Consider the following 17498-nt stretch of genomic DNA (forward strand, 5'->3'; position numbering starts at 1 on the left):
TCCATCCAAAACTGAAAACATTTTTAGTGAAGTCAAAAGTTTATATTTTATTCACTTATTTCATACCTGGCTCCAGAAAGGATTTAAGGTAGCTTCTAAAGATAGGTGGAAAATGTTTCTATAGCAAATCCTATTTATAGGTGAAGTACGTGTTAGTCATCGTCCTTGCCCCACCCACACATCCTTGCTGAAAAGGCTGTCTAGATCAGTTATTCTCAAACTAAATATGAGCAAGGACATTCCCCCAACAAATGCTGCCTTTGTAAAATATATTTAAAATGACTAAAATAACTGTCTTTAAAATGACTAAACAAGAATTTTTTTAACAAGAAATTTTAAAAAGAGATAAAACATAACCCCAAGTGTTTTATTACTAGATTTAACGAACAGAAAATTACTCTGTTACATGATTATAAAAATTTCTAAACACTTTCAATTTCTGTACTTAATTCTTTGTAAACCACGCTTTGGGTTGCGCTCTCTGAAATGGCTCAGTTTTATATTACAGACTCAGAGTTTTCTATTTTTCACATCAGCGGTGAATCAACCAAAGCAGGCACCTCATCCAAAGGCAGATATCAAGGATACAAAAAAGAGGAGCAACGGCAATTCTTGGAATATAAACTCCAAGTAAAAGAGCAGTTGGAACAGGAGCTAAAACCCAAAATCGTGAACTACGGCTGGGGCGCAAAGTTAGAACAACTAGAGCCACAGAGATGAGAGAAGGCCAAAGTAATGACCACACAGAAATGGGAATGAGCAGGGGCATCGGGGGGCTCAGTCGGTTAAGTGTCTGCCTTCCGCTCAGGTCATGGTCCTGAGAAGAAAAATCTGTGTCCTAAGATGGCCGACCGAGCCAGCAAGGGAGTCCCAGCCCCTGCCCCGGGGCTCTTCCAGGTTCTTCTCCCTGCCCTGCTTCGCGCACGCGCCAGAAGTGCCAAGTATGTAGAAGTAGAAGTGTATAATTTACCCCCTTTGTTTGTGCTCAGGGCTCAGACCTTTGGAGACCACTCTCCTCTGAGTCTGCCAGCATTAAATAAACCTTCTTTCCTCCAAGATCTCCGAGTGCCGCTTGGTTCTTCCATCTGGCAATCCAGTCCAGGTTCCATAACATTTGGTTCCCTGACCGGGAAACCCAACCGCACTGGCCCATTGTTGCCACCGGTTTGGGGCAACGGCAGGGCAGTGACAGAACAAGGAATCGTAACGGAGAAGGCGCGCCCTGCCTAATTTTCAGCAGTGTCCCACCCCAGTCGCCTCGGGCCAGCCCCGCTCCACTGTTCCCACCGGACTCGAGGAAACTAGGCAGGCGAGGACCTGGTCCCAACATCGGATTCCGGTAAGGCCTGGGGCCCCAGGACCCAGACAGGCCCACCCCCATTGGGGTGGAAGGGGAGCCCGATCACCTCCCAGAGACCTCTTAGAGGTCTCACAGGTAGGGATTCCCAGGGAGGGAATGTAATAACTTCTGGAGTGTGAATGTGCAGTCTGACCTGGCTTGCTCAAGCGGACTGATTCTGTGACCCCACGGGTGGGCACCCTTAAGGCCCCCAGAAGCCTACGGAGTCTGAGTGGTCCCATCTGCGATTCCATGGTGAACAGCATACAGTGTATGGCGGCATCGGAATAGTTTCCGATCGCGAGTCACAACGCTGAGACCACTACGGCTAAGCCTCACCTAAGCTCCTTCGGGACATGGTCAGATGGGCATCTGATTGGTCTCACCTCAGGAGGCAGCCCCCTTTTGTCTGTCTCTGCGCCACCACACACGGGAACATCACCATGGAGTAAGGGCAGAGTAAACCTACGGATCTAGAGACCAAGATCAAAAATTTCAAGAAGCGGGGGCGCCTGGGTGACTCAGTCGTTAAGTGTCTGCCTTCGGCTCAGGTCATGATCCCAGGGTCCTGGGATCGAGCCCCGCATCGGGCTCCCTGCTCCACGGGAAGCCTGCTTCTCCCTCTCCCACTCCCCGTGCTTGTGTTCCCTCTCTCGCTGTGTCTCTCTCTGTCAAATAAATAAATAAAATCTTAAAAAAAAAAAAATTTCACAAAGGGGTTTTCAGGAGACTATGGAGTCAGGATGAACCCCAGCAAGTTGAGAACCCTATGTGAATTGGATAGGCCCACCTTTGATGTCAGGTGGCCTTCAGAAGGGACACTGGATGTCCCAAGGATTCGTCGAGTATGGCGAGTCATAACAGGATAACCAGGACACCCTGACCAGTTTCCATACATTGACTCCTGGCTAGGAATCGCTCAGACCCTTCCCCCTTGGGTGCGATTCACTTGCAATAGGCAGGGACAGGCCAGGGTCTTAATCGCCTCATCCAAGTGACCTAAAGAAAATCAGCAAAAGCCCCAGTCTCCACAAATCCTAGCCGGAGATCCCAAGAACGAACCGACCCTGCCCCCACCGTACGTGCCCCCAAGACCGCCTACACCTGGCCCTTCAGCTCCAGACACTCCACTGCCATCGGTTTCACCGGTGCCCCCAGGCCCAAAAGATCCACTTTCTCCAAGACCAACAGCCAGGCTGAGCCCCAGGCCAGGTGCAAGTGCCCTCCAAATGCCCTACAAGAGACGCGGGAACCCGAGAGACACGATGAAGAAAGGACGGTCCAACCCGGCCGTTCCATGATGTATTATCCAGCCTTCTCCACCACCGACCTCCTCAACTGGAAACATAACGCCCCATCCTACTCTGAGAAACCACAGGCTATGGTAGACCTCATAGAATCCCTCTTCCAGACTCATCGGCCAACCTGGGAAGACTGCCAACAGTTACTCCGCACCCTGTTTAACACAGAGGAAAGGAGGAGAATAATGAAAGGTGCACGGCAGTACCTGGAAGAGCACGCACCAGCGGGAGTCATCGACCCTGCTGCCTGGGCTAATACAGCCGCACCTGAAGAGCACCCAGCATGGGACTTCACCACAACTGAGGGACAGGCCCACATCCGCCGGTACCAGGAGACCCTCCTCCGGGGAATCCGAGCAGGCGCTAAGAAACCCATGAACATGACTAAGGTATCCTCGGTCATTCAACAACCAGGGGAGTCCCCTGGGGACTACTATGAAAGACTGTGTGAAGCCTAAAGGATATACACTCCATTTGACCCCGAGGCACAGGAAAGCCAACAGATGGTAAACACCTCCTTCGTGGCTCAGGCTGCCCCAGACATCAGAAAAAAACTTCAGAAACTAGAGGGTTTTGCTGGGATGAACATCACCCAGCTAACAGAGACTGCCAATAAGGTCCACATGAACAGGGAGGTCGCAGCCAAACGGGAAGCCGACAAAAAGATGAAAAAGAAAGTCAGCCTCCTCACCGCTGCCCTGAAAGAAAAGGACAACACAAAGGTGGGGAGACCCTGACCACCAAAAGGGGGGAGACCCAGAACCCCCTTGGCAAGGGATCAATGTGCCTACTGTAAGGAGAAAGGGCATTGGAAAAATGAACGTCCCAACCAGGGAAAGGCTCAGAAGCCCAGCCGCTACAAGGAAGAACCCCAAGAGGAGGACCTCATAGGTCTTGTGGGAATGGACTCAGACTGAGGGGGACCGGGCTCTTTCCTCCTTGGCCCCCATGAGTCCACGGTCAGAATGAAGGTGGGGGGCAAACCAGTGATTTTTATGGTTGATACTGGGGCTGAGCACTCTGTTGTCACCTCCCCAGTGGCCCCTTTTGGCAAAAGGACTGCAACCATCCTTGGGGCCATTGGGACGCGGGCGGTACAACAGCCCTTTTTCCAGGCTCACCAGTGTGAACTCAGGGGCCACAAGGTCCGACATGAATTCCTTTATCTGCGTGATTGCCTCATCCCCCTCCTGGGCCGAGACATACTCTCCAAGCTTAGGGCTCAGATAACCTTTGAGCCCACCGGACACACTAGCCTCCGACTAAACCCAAGGCAAGAGGAGATGGGATTTCTAATGCTAGCAATTACCATGCCAAGGGAAGAAGAATGGAGGCTTTTCTGTGCCCAGGCCTAACCGAGCAGCCTGCCAAAGTTCAGACTCACCTTCCCTTCAGTATAGGCTGAAAACAACCAACCTGGACTAGCCCGGAATTGGGCCCCTATCATTGTTGAACTGATTCCAGGAGCCCAATCTCAGAGGCAAAGGCAATACCCCCTTCCACAGGAAGCTAAGATTTGCATCCAAGAACATCTGGCCAAACTCAAAGAAGCAGGTATTCTAGTCGAGTGCCAGTCGGCCTGGAATACCCCACTCCTGCCAGTCAAGAAGCCAGGAGGGGGATACCAACCAGTTCAAGACCTGCAGGCCATCAACAAAGGTGACCATCTCTCTGCCCCCAGTGGTCCCAAATCCATACACCCTCCTCGGCCAAATCCCAGGGCCGGCCAGATGGTTCACTTGCCTAGATTTGAAGGATGCCTTCTTCTGCCTCCACTTAGCTCCCCAGAGCCAGCCACTGTTTGCCTTTGAATGGACTGAACCTGATACAGGGCGCCAGATGCAACTGACCTGGACGCGCCACATGCAGGGGTTTAAACACTCACCAACCCTCTCTGGGGAAGCGCTGGCCACAGGCCTCGCCAGCTTCCCAAGAGAGGCTACACAATGCACCCTCCTCCAGTATGTGGATGACCTCCTCCTCACCAGTGACACACAAGAAGACTGCATAAAATGCACAAAGGCCCTCCTATAGCTCCTATCAGACTCGGGATACCGAGCCTCATGGAAGAAGGCACAAATCTGCCAACAACAGGTACAATACCTTGGTTTCCTCCTCACCTAAAGGAAAAGAGAACTAGGGCCAGAGAGGAAAAGGTTCATCATCTCCCTGCCACAGCCCCAGACAAAAAGGGGCCTACGAGAATTCCTGGGGGCTGCAGGATTCTGCCACATCTGGATCCCTGGGTTCTCAGCAATAGCAAGACCTGTTTATGATCTCTTAGGGGGACCAGATCGAGAACCCCCTGCCTGGACTGAGGAAGCAGAAGCCGCTTTCACAGAGATAAAGACCGCCCTGGGGCGGGCTCCAGCCCTGGGCCTACCAGATGTAGAAAAACCCTTCAATCTCTTTGTGCATGAAAAGGAAAAAATAGCGCTCGGGGTACTCACCCAGACTGTTGGGCCCTGGCGACGGCCAGTTGCTTACCTGTCAAAGAAGCGGACCCCGCGGCAGCGGGATGACCACCATGCCTCAGGGCGCTGGCAACCACAGTCGTACTCGTCAAGGAGGCGGACAGACTTACCCTGAGGCAAGAACTTAATGTCAAGGTCCCTCAGGCAGTTGTGTCCCTCATGAACGCACAGGGACACCGCTTCCTTTCCAACTCTCGGCTAGCACAATACCAAGGGCTCCTCTGCGAAAACCCGCGGGTCACCCTCGAAAGAGTAAGGACATTAAATCCAACAACCTTTCTCCCCATGGAAGAGGGGCAACCAGACCATGACTGTTCCAAGGTAACTGATGAGGTCTACAGAGCCATCCAGATCTGCAGGATCAAGCCATAAAGAATCCAGAGCTCACGCTGTTCAGCGATGGCAGCAGTTACCTACAAGAGGGTGCCCGGAAAGCGGATTATGCAGTAACCACAACCACTGAAGTCCTAGAAGCTAAGGCATTACCAGCTGGATGGTCAGCTCAACGGGCTGAATTACATGCCTTAGTCCGAGCCCTCACCCTCGGTGAAGGCAAGCGAGTCAAAATCTATACTGACTCTCAGTACGCCTTTGCTACTGTACTTATACATGGAGCCATCTACAAGGAAAGGGGCCTCCTAACCACAGCAGGAAAAACTATCAAGAACAAAGAGGCGATACTGACACTCTTCGAAGCCGTCTGGCTTCCAAAGGAAGTAGCAATCCTGCACTGTAAGGGACACCAGGAAGGAGATGACCCCATAGCGCAGGGAAATCATCTGGCAGATGAGGAAGCCAAGACAGCAGCCAGTGAGGACATGGACAGAGCCCCTTCCCTCACCATGGCCCTGACACCCCCGGAAGAAGTCCCTCCACCCAGTTACACTAAAAAGGAAAAGGAATGGGCCATGGCTGAGGGAGCCACCCTGACTAAAAAGGGATGGTGGATGATGCCAGACGGGCGCATCTTTGTTCCAACAGCAACTGGAGGGCATCTAGTCAAGGAACACCACCGACTCACTCATCTGGGGAAAACTGCATTAGAGGCCCTCCTCAAGAAGCACTACATCAGTCAGCTGCCAACACTGTGCCGAGCAACGAGTGAACTTGCATAACATGTGCTAAAAATAATGCTCGGTCTGCACCGCGGCCCCCGCCAGGTGTCCAGAGGATGGGAGCAACCTCCTTCGAAGATCTAGAGGTAGACTTCACAGATGTGCAGCCGAGCGGGGGGTTCAGATATATCCTAGTAATAGTATGCACATACTCTGGGTGGGTCGAAGCCTTCCGACCTGGATGGAGCAAAGCCGGGAAGTAGCTAAAGTCCTCTTGCTGGAGATCATGCCCCGGTTCAGCCTGCCATTAACAATCCATAGTGACGATGGACCCGCATTTGTGGCAGACATTGTACAGGTCTTGACCAGATCTCTCAACATCACCTGGAGACTCCACACCGCTTACCAGTCCCAAAGTTCAGGGAAAGTAGAGCGAATGAATCGCACCCTCAAGGGAACCTTAGCAAAGTTTTGTCAGGAGACTAACCTCCCATGGCCGGTCTGCTACCCCTAGCTCTTCTGCGTGCTCACTGTGCCCGGGACATTAGGTTTCTCCCCAATTGAATTAATATATGGACGGCCTCCCCCGTGCTTGGGAAGTCTTCCAGGAAACTTACATCAGGTTGGAGATAAAGGGATAAAGGAGCAGCTTCAGGCCCTGGGGGCCACCCTAAATAAATTACAAAAGTACACCATCGAGGGCACCTGGGTGGCTCAATTGGTTAAGCAACTGCCTTCGGCTCAGGTCATGATCCCGGAGTCCTGGGATCGAGTCCCATATCAGCAGGGAGTCTGCTTCTCCCTCTCACCTTACCCCCTCTTGTGCTCTCTCTCTCTCTGTCTCAAATAAATAAAATAAAATCTTAAAAAAAAAAAAAAAGTACACCATCGAGAGGGCACCAATCTCCTTAGGGTCTCAGGTACAATCCTTCCAGACAGGGGACTCAGTTTGGGTCAAAGATTGGAAGAAAGACCCCCTCAAACCGCAGTGGACAGGGCCCCACACTGTTGTTCTAACTGCCCCTACTGCCCTCAAGGTCTCAGGTGTCACCCCGTGGGTCCACCACTCCAGAGTGAAGAAAGCTCATCATTCAGACGAGGAGCCACACCAGTGGAGAGTCCAGCCAGACCTCACGAACCCGCTCCGGCTTCACCTTCAACAAGACCCCACCGACTGATGGACACCTGCTCACCGTGGTCCTGGCTCATCGGCGTGATTTCCCTCATCTTGGGAGTCGGACTCTACACTGTTGCCCCTCCTGACTGGACTTTCCCCCAGAAGCTTACTATTGTCATTGCTTATTGGGTGTCCCTAGAGTGTATTACTGCACTTACTTGTCCACGGGTTTCATCTGCTATCGGGTTAGCCATGATGGCTCCCTCTACCTAAGGTCGTAGACCCCACTTTTACTGGCCCTCTGCTGTCTACTCCTGAGCACATGTCATCATGGTTTTCCTGGCCCCAGTCAGTCCTGGTCTTCTGCTGCCTGGTGTGCTGTTCCTCCGCACTGCCTCTAGCTTGCCCAGCCAAGCAAGGGGGGCAAAGGGCAAACTCTCGTATCACCACTACTGGCAAATGGACTTCCCAGCTTATCCCCCTCAATCCCGCACTGGCACCCCCACTGACTTCTTCCACCTGGGATGCACACACACCGAAGGTTGACCTCCACTTTGATGGATGCCAACTTCTTGATATTTCCTGGGAACCTCATAGATGATGTTCCTACCATGGCCCTCACTCAGGTTACCAGCTGGTAGATATCTACATCTGTGGGGGCCCTACATCTCAAGAGCCAAACACCTGCCCCCAGCTCTGCTCACAAGCCTGGGGATGTGAGTCCTGGGTGAGTCCTTGGCCAGGAATAGAACAATGGACCAACCGGTGGTGGAGCCTCAAACAGCGCAGTGACATCCGGATTTCCTTGTCACGCAGCGCCACCCCATCCTCTTGCCCTAACAATCACTGTATACTGCTCACTCTCTGTCCTAGAACCCAATGCCACATCATGGGCCACAGGAATCACTCCTGTTGAGCCAATATCACTCTACAGGGACTAACCCCATGGCCAAGTTTATGATTAAGTCCGTGTTCATCCTAAGCCCTGCAGTCAACCCTCAGAGTCAGACAGAAAATAACTCGCCCTGGCGCATCCCTGGGTCCCCCATCCACACGCAGCAAGCATCTATAGCACAACTGTTAGGTGTGATTAACGCCTCCCACCAAGCGCTTAACCACTCAAATCCACCCCTAGCATCTGACTGCTGGATCTGTATGAAGCCCGGTCCTGTCCAATACCTAGGTGTCATCCTCAACCAATCCACTGTGTCACCTCCCACCTCAGCACCGGGGACCTCAGATTATCCCTTTCTGGCTCCGGTACTGCTTTATGGCAACTCTTCCTCTCCCATCATGGGCCACAGTTGGGTCTGTGCGCCTAACAACACTTTTCTGGCTTGTGATCAAGGTGTATACATCTGCATCACCTGGCACGATCAATCATGCACGCTTGTCGAGTCTCTTACCCGATCTTTCAGTCCTCCCTGGGAGCGATGCCCCACTCACATGGAGACCTCATAGCCGCCTTCCACGCTCCCCCGTGGCCATCCCTCTTATCATGAGCCTGCTGGCCACATCAGGTGTTGCCCTCGGCGCCACTGGCGTCAGGATCTCAGGTTCAGTACCAGGGGTTAACTCAACAACTCACAGCAGATTTTTCTGCCCTCACTCAGTCGGTCCTGGCTCTGCAGCACCAACTCGATTCATTGGCCTCAGTGGTCCTCCAAAACAGGTGCAGGCTCGACTTGCTCCCGGCCACACAAGGGGGCTCTGCCTCTTCTTACAGGAGGAATGTTGTTTTTATGCTAATGAGTCGGGGGTGGTCCAAGAAACTCTGACCCAATTACAGGAACGAGTATATCGCCAGTGGGAAACACTCCAGCAGACAACTTGGTGGGATGCCCTCTCACAATGGTTCCCTTGGTTCGCCCCCCTCGTCGGCCCCCTCCTATTGCTTCTCCTCATAGTAGCATTTGGTCCTTGTATTCTTAATGCCCTTACTAGGTTTATCACTACTCAAATTGCTAAAATCAGACTCCAGTTGCTCCTTACTCACTATCGCCCCTTAGAAGATGAAAATAATGCCCTGTAAACTAGGTGTTTAAAGGGGCATCAAAGGGGGTATGATAAGGAAATGCTGGGTCCTAAGATGGTCAACCGAGCCAATGAGGAAGTCCCAGCCTCTGCCCCGGGGCTCTTCCGGGTCCTTCTCCCTGCCCCGCTTTGGGAACTCGCGAAAAGTGCCCAAGTATGCAGAAGTAGAAGTGTATAAATTACCCCCTTTTTCTGTGCTTGGGGCTCAGACCTTTGGAGACCACTTTCCTCTGAGCCCACTGGCATTAAATAAACCTCCTATCCTCCAAGATCTCTAAGTGCAGCTTGGTTCTTCCGTCTGGCGATCCAGTCCAGGTTCCGTAACAATCCCAGGGTCCTGGGATAGAGCCCTGCGCATTGGGCTCCCTGCTCAGCGGGAAGCCTGCTTCTCCCTCTCCCACTCCCCCTGCTTGTGTTCCTGCTCTCGCTGTGTCTCTCTCTGTCAAATAAATAAAATCTTTAAAAAAAAAAAAAAAGAAATGGGAATAAGCAAAAATAAGAGGAGGAGAAAATACTTGAGGAGAAAAGAAAAAGCAGTTCTCTGAGAGCAGGGCTAAGTACACACACTGACTTTTATGGACGAGGAAACAAAGGAGGACAAACTGCAGCACATGGTCCCACATCCCATTCCCGCTGCTGTGGTGCGTCCTGCCTGCTCCCCCGGGTGCACGAAGCTTCGGCCTCCCTTAGTGCACCCCGCAAATCCTTACAATCGGCACCCCCAACCACTGACTTCTCCCTGTGGCCCTGACTAAAGGAAGAGGCCGGCGGCTTACCTTTGGGTGTCACCAGGGGCATTACTTGAAGTGTTTAAACTCATGGTAAGTCCCTTCCACCTCTTTGAAAACAGCCCACTGTTTCTGAATGGTGTACTTCGTTATTGAGGATTACACCTGTCCCAGATGTCTGTGGCTTACAGGTTAGATGGGCTGAAGCCTGTTAAAATAGTAAACAATATAACAGTGGTTATATATATGAGTCCTGAGACTATGAGTGATTTTTGTCTTTTTCTTCAACTTACTTGTATTTTTTTTTTATTTTATTTATTTATTTGAGAGAGCATGAGCAAGGAGGAGAGGGAGAAACACACTCCCCACTGAGCAGGGAACCGGACACTGGGCTCGATCCCAGGACCCTGGGATCATGACCTGAGCGCAAGGCAAACGCTTAACTGACTGAGCCACCCAGGCACCCCTTACTTGTATTTTAAAAATTATTTTATAACAAACATGAAAACATTTAAAAACTATTGTTTCATTTCTTTTTCTTTTTTTTTTTTTTTTAAGGTTTTATTTATTTGACAGAGAGAGAGAACACAAGCAGGGGGAGTGGCAGGCAAAAGGCTTCTAGGACTCCATGTATATGAAATGTACAGAACGAGCAAACACATAGAAATAGAAAGTGGATTTGTGGGGGCACCTGGGTGGCTCAGTCGTTAAGCGTCTGCCTTCGGCTCAGGTCGTGATCTCAGGGTCCTGGGATCGAGCCCCACATCAGGCTCCCTGCTCAGCGGGAAGCCTGCTTCTCCCTCTCCCACCACCCCTGCTTGTGTTCCGTCTCTCGCTGTGCCTCTCTCTGTCAAATAAATGAATAAAATCTTTAAAAAAAAAAGAAAGAAAGAAAGAAAGTGGATTTGTAGTTGCCAGAGGGTAGGGAGAGGGGGAATTGGGTCTGACTGCTAATAAGTATGACGTTTCTTTTTGGGAGTGATGGAAATGTTCTGGAATTAGATAGCAGTGATTGCTGTGGACCACAGTGAATATACTAAAAACCAATGAATTGTACACTTTAAAACTGTAAATTTTGATAGGTGAGTTATATCTCAATTTTTCAAATTCATCATCCAAAAAAAAAAAAAATCCTATCTAAAGTCTCCTTCAGCAAAATCTTATTTTCTTCTTCTCTGTCTCTGTTATCAGCTCCTGAGGACACTAGGGTTCAAGAGCCTACCTCTGTGTGTTTTAGGAAGACTACATCAATGAAGAGCCAAAGTCAGATCTGTGGCTGAATTTAAACTACGACTGGAGATCTATCCTAGTGAACATGGCAGAGACGATGTAGCAAAAGCTCTCTTTTCATACACCAGACTGATATAGGGAGCTAGGTCAAAGAATTATAGGTTCCTCACATAACGTGTGTTCCAACCTTTACTTGAAACTTCCCAAGAAACTTCACAAGAGTGGGCGCCTGGTGGCTCAGTCAGTTAAGTATCTGCCTTCAGCTCAGATCATGATCCCCGGGTCCTGGGATCAAGTCCCGCATCGGGCTCCCTGCTCAGTGGGGAAATCTGCTTCTCCCTCTGCCTGCCCCTCCCCCTGCTTGTGCTCTCTGTGTGTCAAATAAATAAATAAAATCTTAAAAAAAAAAGAAAGAAAGAAAAAGAAACTCCACAAGAGTTTAGCTAATCTGTATGAGTAATTACAAATTCCTTATGAGACGCAATCAACATCAGCCTTTCTCCAACATGTATCTAACTCTGTAAATAACGCTTTCCATTTGAAAACATTCAATACATCATTATCTATAAACAAAATATCCAATACCTCAAAGCCACCCCTACTGTCATCATGCCAACTGTGACAAACATCCCTTCTCCACTGTGCTAAGAACTTTCTATATCTCTGCATTGTCACTCTACACCAACCCCAAGGGGAAGATACTGTTAATGTCCCCACTTTATACCTAAGGAAACTGGGGCTTAAAGATACTCATTCAATCACCTGTCCAAAGTCTCATCTCTAGTAAGTGACAGAGTCTGGATTCAAGCCCAAATTAGCGGACTCCACAGTTCTGCTGTGTGTCTTGCTATTGGCCTTCAAAATATGGTTCACCCCCAGCCAGAGCATTGAGACCTTGTGAGACCTTGCTTATCAGAAAAGCACTTCTCCCAACTGCAGAGTTTTCAAACACAGCTCCTTCTTCCCCACACCCCCACCCCATCCAAACTAACTACAAGGCAGGGTCTTCTTAATGAAAGATAACTCGGACCTCCAGTGGATTCTCAATCCAAATGGCACTTCCACAGGCTTGGGCCCAAACCAGGCCACCCTGTAGCAGTGATGGATAAAGGCAAAGTTTAGATCAGCTTTTTATGTTAATCTATTAATAGATTAATCTTCGCTTGGTAGTGGAGTTGGACTATTCTCACCATTCCTACTAAAATAGATGAAGGGATGTTATATGTATCATTCTTCAATAAGAAGTTTTTTAGACATAGGGCCAAATATAGGTAATTGAGGCCAAGGGAGCAATGATCTAGACATCCTAAGAGTAAGTACCAGCCAGAAAGACAATTCTACTTTAGATTTCAGAGCCACTGCTGGTACAAAGTTTCCTGCCTCACAGCTGAGTCCTTCAGTGGGTCATGCAGAATGTATTCATCTCTCAGTGTGTCTGTACAGATCAGGGGGAAGGGAGGGGTGAGGGCGGGGGTGGGGATGAAAAGATAAAAACCACTATTATTGAGGACTTACTATGTGCCAGATACTAGGCTAACCGTACCTGATCACACTGAATCCTCCCTATAGCCCTGTAAGATGATTATACATATTTCACAGACGAGAACACTAATGCTTGGAGAGGATGAGTAACTTGTATAAAGCTATTCAGTGGGAGGGACCCCCAGGTGGCTCAATTGGTTAAGGGACACTCTTGGTTTCAGCTCAGGTCATGGTCTCAGGGCCTTGAGATCAAGCCCCAATTTGGGGCTCAGCACTCAGCCCCAGTCTGCTTGAGATTTTCCCCCTCCCCCTCTACTCCCCCCACCTCTAAAATAAATAAATAAAATCTTTTAAAAAAAAGATATTCAGTGGGAGGGTTAGAATTCAAACTCACATCTGGCTGACTTCTAAATCCATCCTCTTTCATAACACATGCTAACTTCAATAATAACTACATCTGTGTTGGGGGGCTCTTACTGCAGACTTATATATTTCACCTTTAAAGAGGATGTCTGGTTCTTTCATCAAAATAAGACCATGATGGGGCACCTGGGTGGCTCAGACGGTTAGGTGTCTGCCTTCGGCTCGGGTCATGACCCCTGGGTCCTGGGATTGAGCCCCACATTGGGCTCCTTGCTCTGTGAAGGTTCTGCTTCTCTTTCTCTCTCCCTCTGCCCTCCCCACTGCTCGTTCTCTCTCAAATAAATAAAATCTTAAAAAAAATAAAAACCATGACAAGGGGGCTGAGACAAAGAATTTTAGAATTAAATAGGACTTTAAAGACCAAGTCCTGGGGCGCCTGGGTGTTTCAGTCATTAAGCATCTGCCTTCAGTTCAAGTCATGATCCCAGGGTCCTGGGATCAAGCCCCACATCGGGCTCCCTGCTCCTCGGGAAGCCTGCTTCTCCCTCTCCCACTCCTCCTGCTTGTGTTCCCTCTCTCACTATCTCTCTCTGTCAAATAAATAAATAAACTCTTTAAAAAATAAAATAAAGACCAAGTCCATCCTCCTTATCTGACAGATAAGGAATGTAATGTCTAGTGAGCTTAGATGATTTGCTTGAGGTCACTCAGCTAATAAAACTTCAAACTCCGGACTAAAACTACTCCCCTCTTTCCTTTTAGCAGGTTGCACTGTCTTTGTTTTTTCTTCATTTCATGGGAAACCATTGTTAGTTTCTGCTCTACCATTGTTTTGTTGTTACCGGGCACTAACTGTTCAATAAAACAGGTAGGGTCTTCTCTCCAAAATTATGTGAACTATACAAAACATCCGTGTGTTTTGTATTTGAAAGAGTTGGACACCAACTGAAATTGCTTCTCAAACTTACACAGAATCATTTAGAGATCTCCTTAAAACGAAAAAATATGCATTTGCCTAGGATAAATATCATGAGGGAGTAAAGAACAGTCAAAAGGAGGCTCTACTTCTGCAGAAAATGTACAGCCTTGGAAAAACAGCCGGATTTTCTATGTCTCTTAATAGTCCTGGAGGGTGAGCAGTAGAAACTACAGATGATAGCCTACCACAACTCATTCTTTCATTTATCAAACATTGATAAGAGTGTCTAGTGTGTGGCTGGCATTTTTTTAAAGGATGAAAAAGACGTGGTCCTTGTCCTCGAAGAGTTTAGTGATTCTTGGAAGGGAAAAGCCCGGCAGTCCGGAGTTGTAAACCTGGGAAGTTCGAAGTCCAGGCCCTCTGGGTCCTGCCCTCTGGTCCCTGCTCAGTCCTCTGGGTGCTGCTGCAGCGGTCTCGGGTTAGGATGCTCCAAGGAGATCTTCCCCCAGATGGGCGGAGAGGCCCAGCCCAGGGAGCTGGAGGCGTGTCCCCACAAACGACACCAACAGCCCCAGGGCAACCACGAACTAACTCGGGGTTCCCCAAAACTCTCACTGCTGCCACCCATACCTTCCTCAACACCTCCCCGCCCAAGTCGCCTCGAAGCCCCCACATCCCGTGGTTACCTCAGGGGACTCCCGTGGTCCAGACCGCTCACCCAAGACCCCAGGGGCAGCTCCAAATCTCAATGGTAGAAAGAGGCCTGGGCAGATCGCCGGGGGCAGAGCAAAAACTGTTGGAACCCGACGGACTCTAGGACCCGGGGAAGGGGGAACGAATAGCATAGGGGGACAGAAGGGGAAAAGCCCTGAGCAGACGCGGTTTACAACGGCCACTTCCGGAGACTAGTCTGCGCTCACAGACCTTCACAGACTTTCGCAGGCGTCCTGGCCCCGCCCACCCGGCCCTTTTCCTCCCGCCTCCCGCTGCCCGCAGCTCCAGGATACGCACTCGGAGAATCCGGCGCTCCGATTGGAAGAGGAGGGCCCGCGAAGTTGTGCGGCCGTGCGGGAAGGCGAGCAGGCGCATGCGCCGTTGCTGAGGAGCGGCGCGCTCGTGAGCACGCGCGATCCCGCGGCGCGCGCGCCCCTCCCGCACGAGAACGTCCCGGCCCACGCTCCAATGTGGTGTTCTCAGCGTGAGGTCTCCCGGTCGCGGGCTCAGAATCCCCGGAGCCGCCAGACAATGCAGATTTCTAAACCCTAACCCCTTTTCCGCGCCTACTGAACAAAACTCTTAAGCGGCTGGATCCCCGACTCTGCATTAAACTGCCGATCCTAAGGCCAGTGTAGCCCCCTCGGGGCCTGTGGACCGGTGCCAGAGCCACGGGTAAATTCTGTGGGCTCGGCTTCTGCGCAAGTGGCTGTTTCCCGCTGTGAAGCCCGCTCTCGCCTGCAAGACGCTTCTTGTCCCCTCCTCCCATCCGCATTGTATCCCAGCTTGGGGTTGTAAACAGTGCGGAGAAAGCGCGGGTCAGCGCGCTGATACTTTGCAGCGCCTCTCATTATGAATACTACATAACGAGGTACCTCGCAAAAAAGTCCTTGGAGCCTTAGCATGTGCTCCATCTCGTTCCTAGCCTCCTCCAGGCCCCCGAGCGCACACGCGGCGCACACACGCCTTCCTCTAGCTGGTAATTTATACTTTGGTTTCTTCCGGTAGCTGCTTCACAATCCGCTGCCGCCCCAGGGAGGTTGGAAAACCAAACGCTCTTTTTGTTCCTTGGCATTTGAAAATCTGTTCCCCAAAGAGCAGTGCAAATTGGCGGGATATTGATGGAGGATTTTATCTTCACCACCTCCACCTCCTCCCTTCAAAAAGGTGTTTGATAAAAAATGAACCTTTTATGCTAAAATTATCCCACGTTGATTGTAATCAACCTGAAACCAGGTGTAGGGGCCGTCTTTTCCCTGTCTCCCTGGGGAGAGCCAACGGTCATAAATGCAAATATAAACTGAGATTAAAACCTCCTTGATTCCTGTAACACTGAAACTTTAATTGGTTTGAGTTGTCACAGGTTAAAAAAGGAAGGCCATCCCGCTTCCTAATTTGCCAGAAAGAGGATAATTGCTTCAAAGGAAAGAGTTTATGGAAAGGAAAAAAGAGCCCATTCTAACATTTAGAAATGCAGTGGAAAATTACAGCAGACTAATGAGATTAGGTCTTTTTTTTTTCTTTACAAGTTTTAAATACTTAGAAAATTTCTTATGTTTTAAAAAGTCACAAAACTGAATATGTATGGCAAGAATAAATGGCATATGTACTATACTGCACACTTTTTTAAATGAAGAATAGGTGCCATATGAAGTCTTGCAAACTTCATCTATTTGTTCATTCAGTATTTATTGAATACAGACTATATACCCAATCTGGAGCTAGGTGATAGAATTACAGGGTATTTAATATAGGTGCACTGGAAATCAGAAGAGGCAAATGTTAATAACAACCATGAGCACCCCCAAAGGCTTTAATGGAGAACTATGAACTTACTCTGGGAAGATGATTATAGAGTCACCAAGCTGAGAAGGAACTGGAAGACATGAAACCTACGCACACCAGCACAGGAAACATCATGAGGCGCTGGGAAAACTGGAAGGTCTGTGTGCAGTCTTGGGAGTGGGAAAGCGTGGAGAGTAAGATAGCAGGCTGGAGATATAGGCAGACCCCAGATCACAGGGACCTTCTAGGTCATAGAGTAGTCCTCCCGTTATGCATGGTTTCTCATTCCATGGCTTCCATTACGTGCAGTCAACCAAGGTCAGAAAGCAGATCATCCTCCCTCTGACATATTCAGAAGATCAATAGTGGCCTAACTGCGTCATAATGCCTATGTCATTCACCTCACTTCACGTAATCATGTTCGCGTTTTACTGTCTAAAGAGTACAGTACAATAAATATTTTTTGAGAGAGATACCACAGTCACATAACTTTTATTACAATATATTGTTATAATTTTCTATTGTATTGTTATTGTTGTTAATCTCTTACTATGCCTAATTTATAAATGTAACTTTATCATAGGTGTCTACGCATAGGAAAAAAGATCATGTGTATAGGATTTGGTACTATCCCCAGTCTCAGGCATCACTAGGGGTCTTGGAACATATCCCCCACAGGCAAGGGAGGACTACTGTACTTAGTTTACCAAGCAACGAAGCTAACGACGTGTGTAGAGCAGAGAAGTTATAATAATTACACAATAAATCAAATTACACAATAAATCAAATCTAAAATATTTGGAGGTTTTCTGTTCTAATAGTTACAAGGTTCATTCTCTGCTGTTTGTTTGCCTAAAATGCTGCTGCTACTTACAAAAAGCTGCACATAAAGACGTTCTCTTCTTCACTTCCCTTTTAGCCTTAAAAGTCACAATACTCACCTCATTCTTTTTACTT

At 49.2% G+C, this 17498-nt stretch overlaps 1 protein-coding gene across 1 annotated transcript in view; it reads right to left on the reverse strand.

The window, feature by feature from the left end:
• Nucleotides 1–14817, reverse strand: part of CCDC171 (coiled-coil domain containing 171) — a 317703-nt gene extending 302886 nt beyond the window's left edge. Inside the window, exons 1-2 of the mRNA XM_032392436.1 lie at nt 14729–14817; nt 10097–10256 (exon numbers count right to left, since the gene is read on the reverse strand). Of these exons, the coding sequence (XP_032248327.1) occupies nt 10097–10140 (44 nt within the window). The 5' untranslated portion in view covers nt 10141–10256; nt 14729–14817. The remainder of the gene's footprint in view (nt 1–10096; nt 10257–14728) is intronic.
• Between the last annotated feature and the right edge of the window lie 2681 nt (nt 14818–17498).

The sequence above is a fragment of the Phoca vitulina genome, unplaced genomic scaffold (genome assembly GCF_004348235.1).
Source record: "Phoca vitulina isolate PV1807 unplaced genomic scaffold, GSC_HSeal_1.0 scaffold67, whole genome shotgun sequence".
Taxonomy (NCBI): domain Eukaryota; kingdom Metazoa; phylum Chordata; class Mammalia; order Carnivora; family Phocidae; genus Phoca; species Phoca vitulina.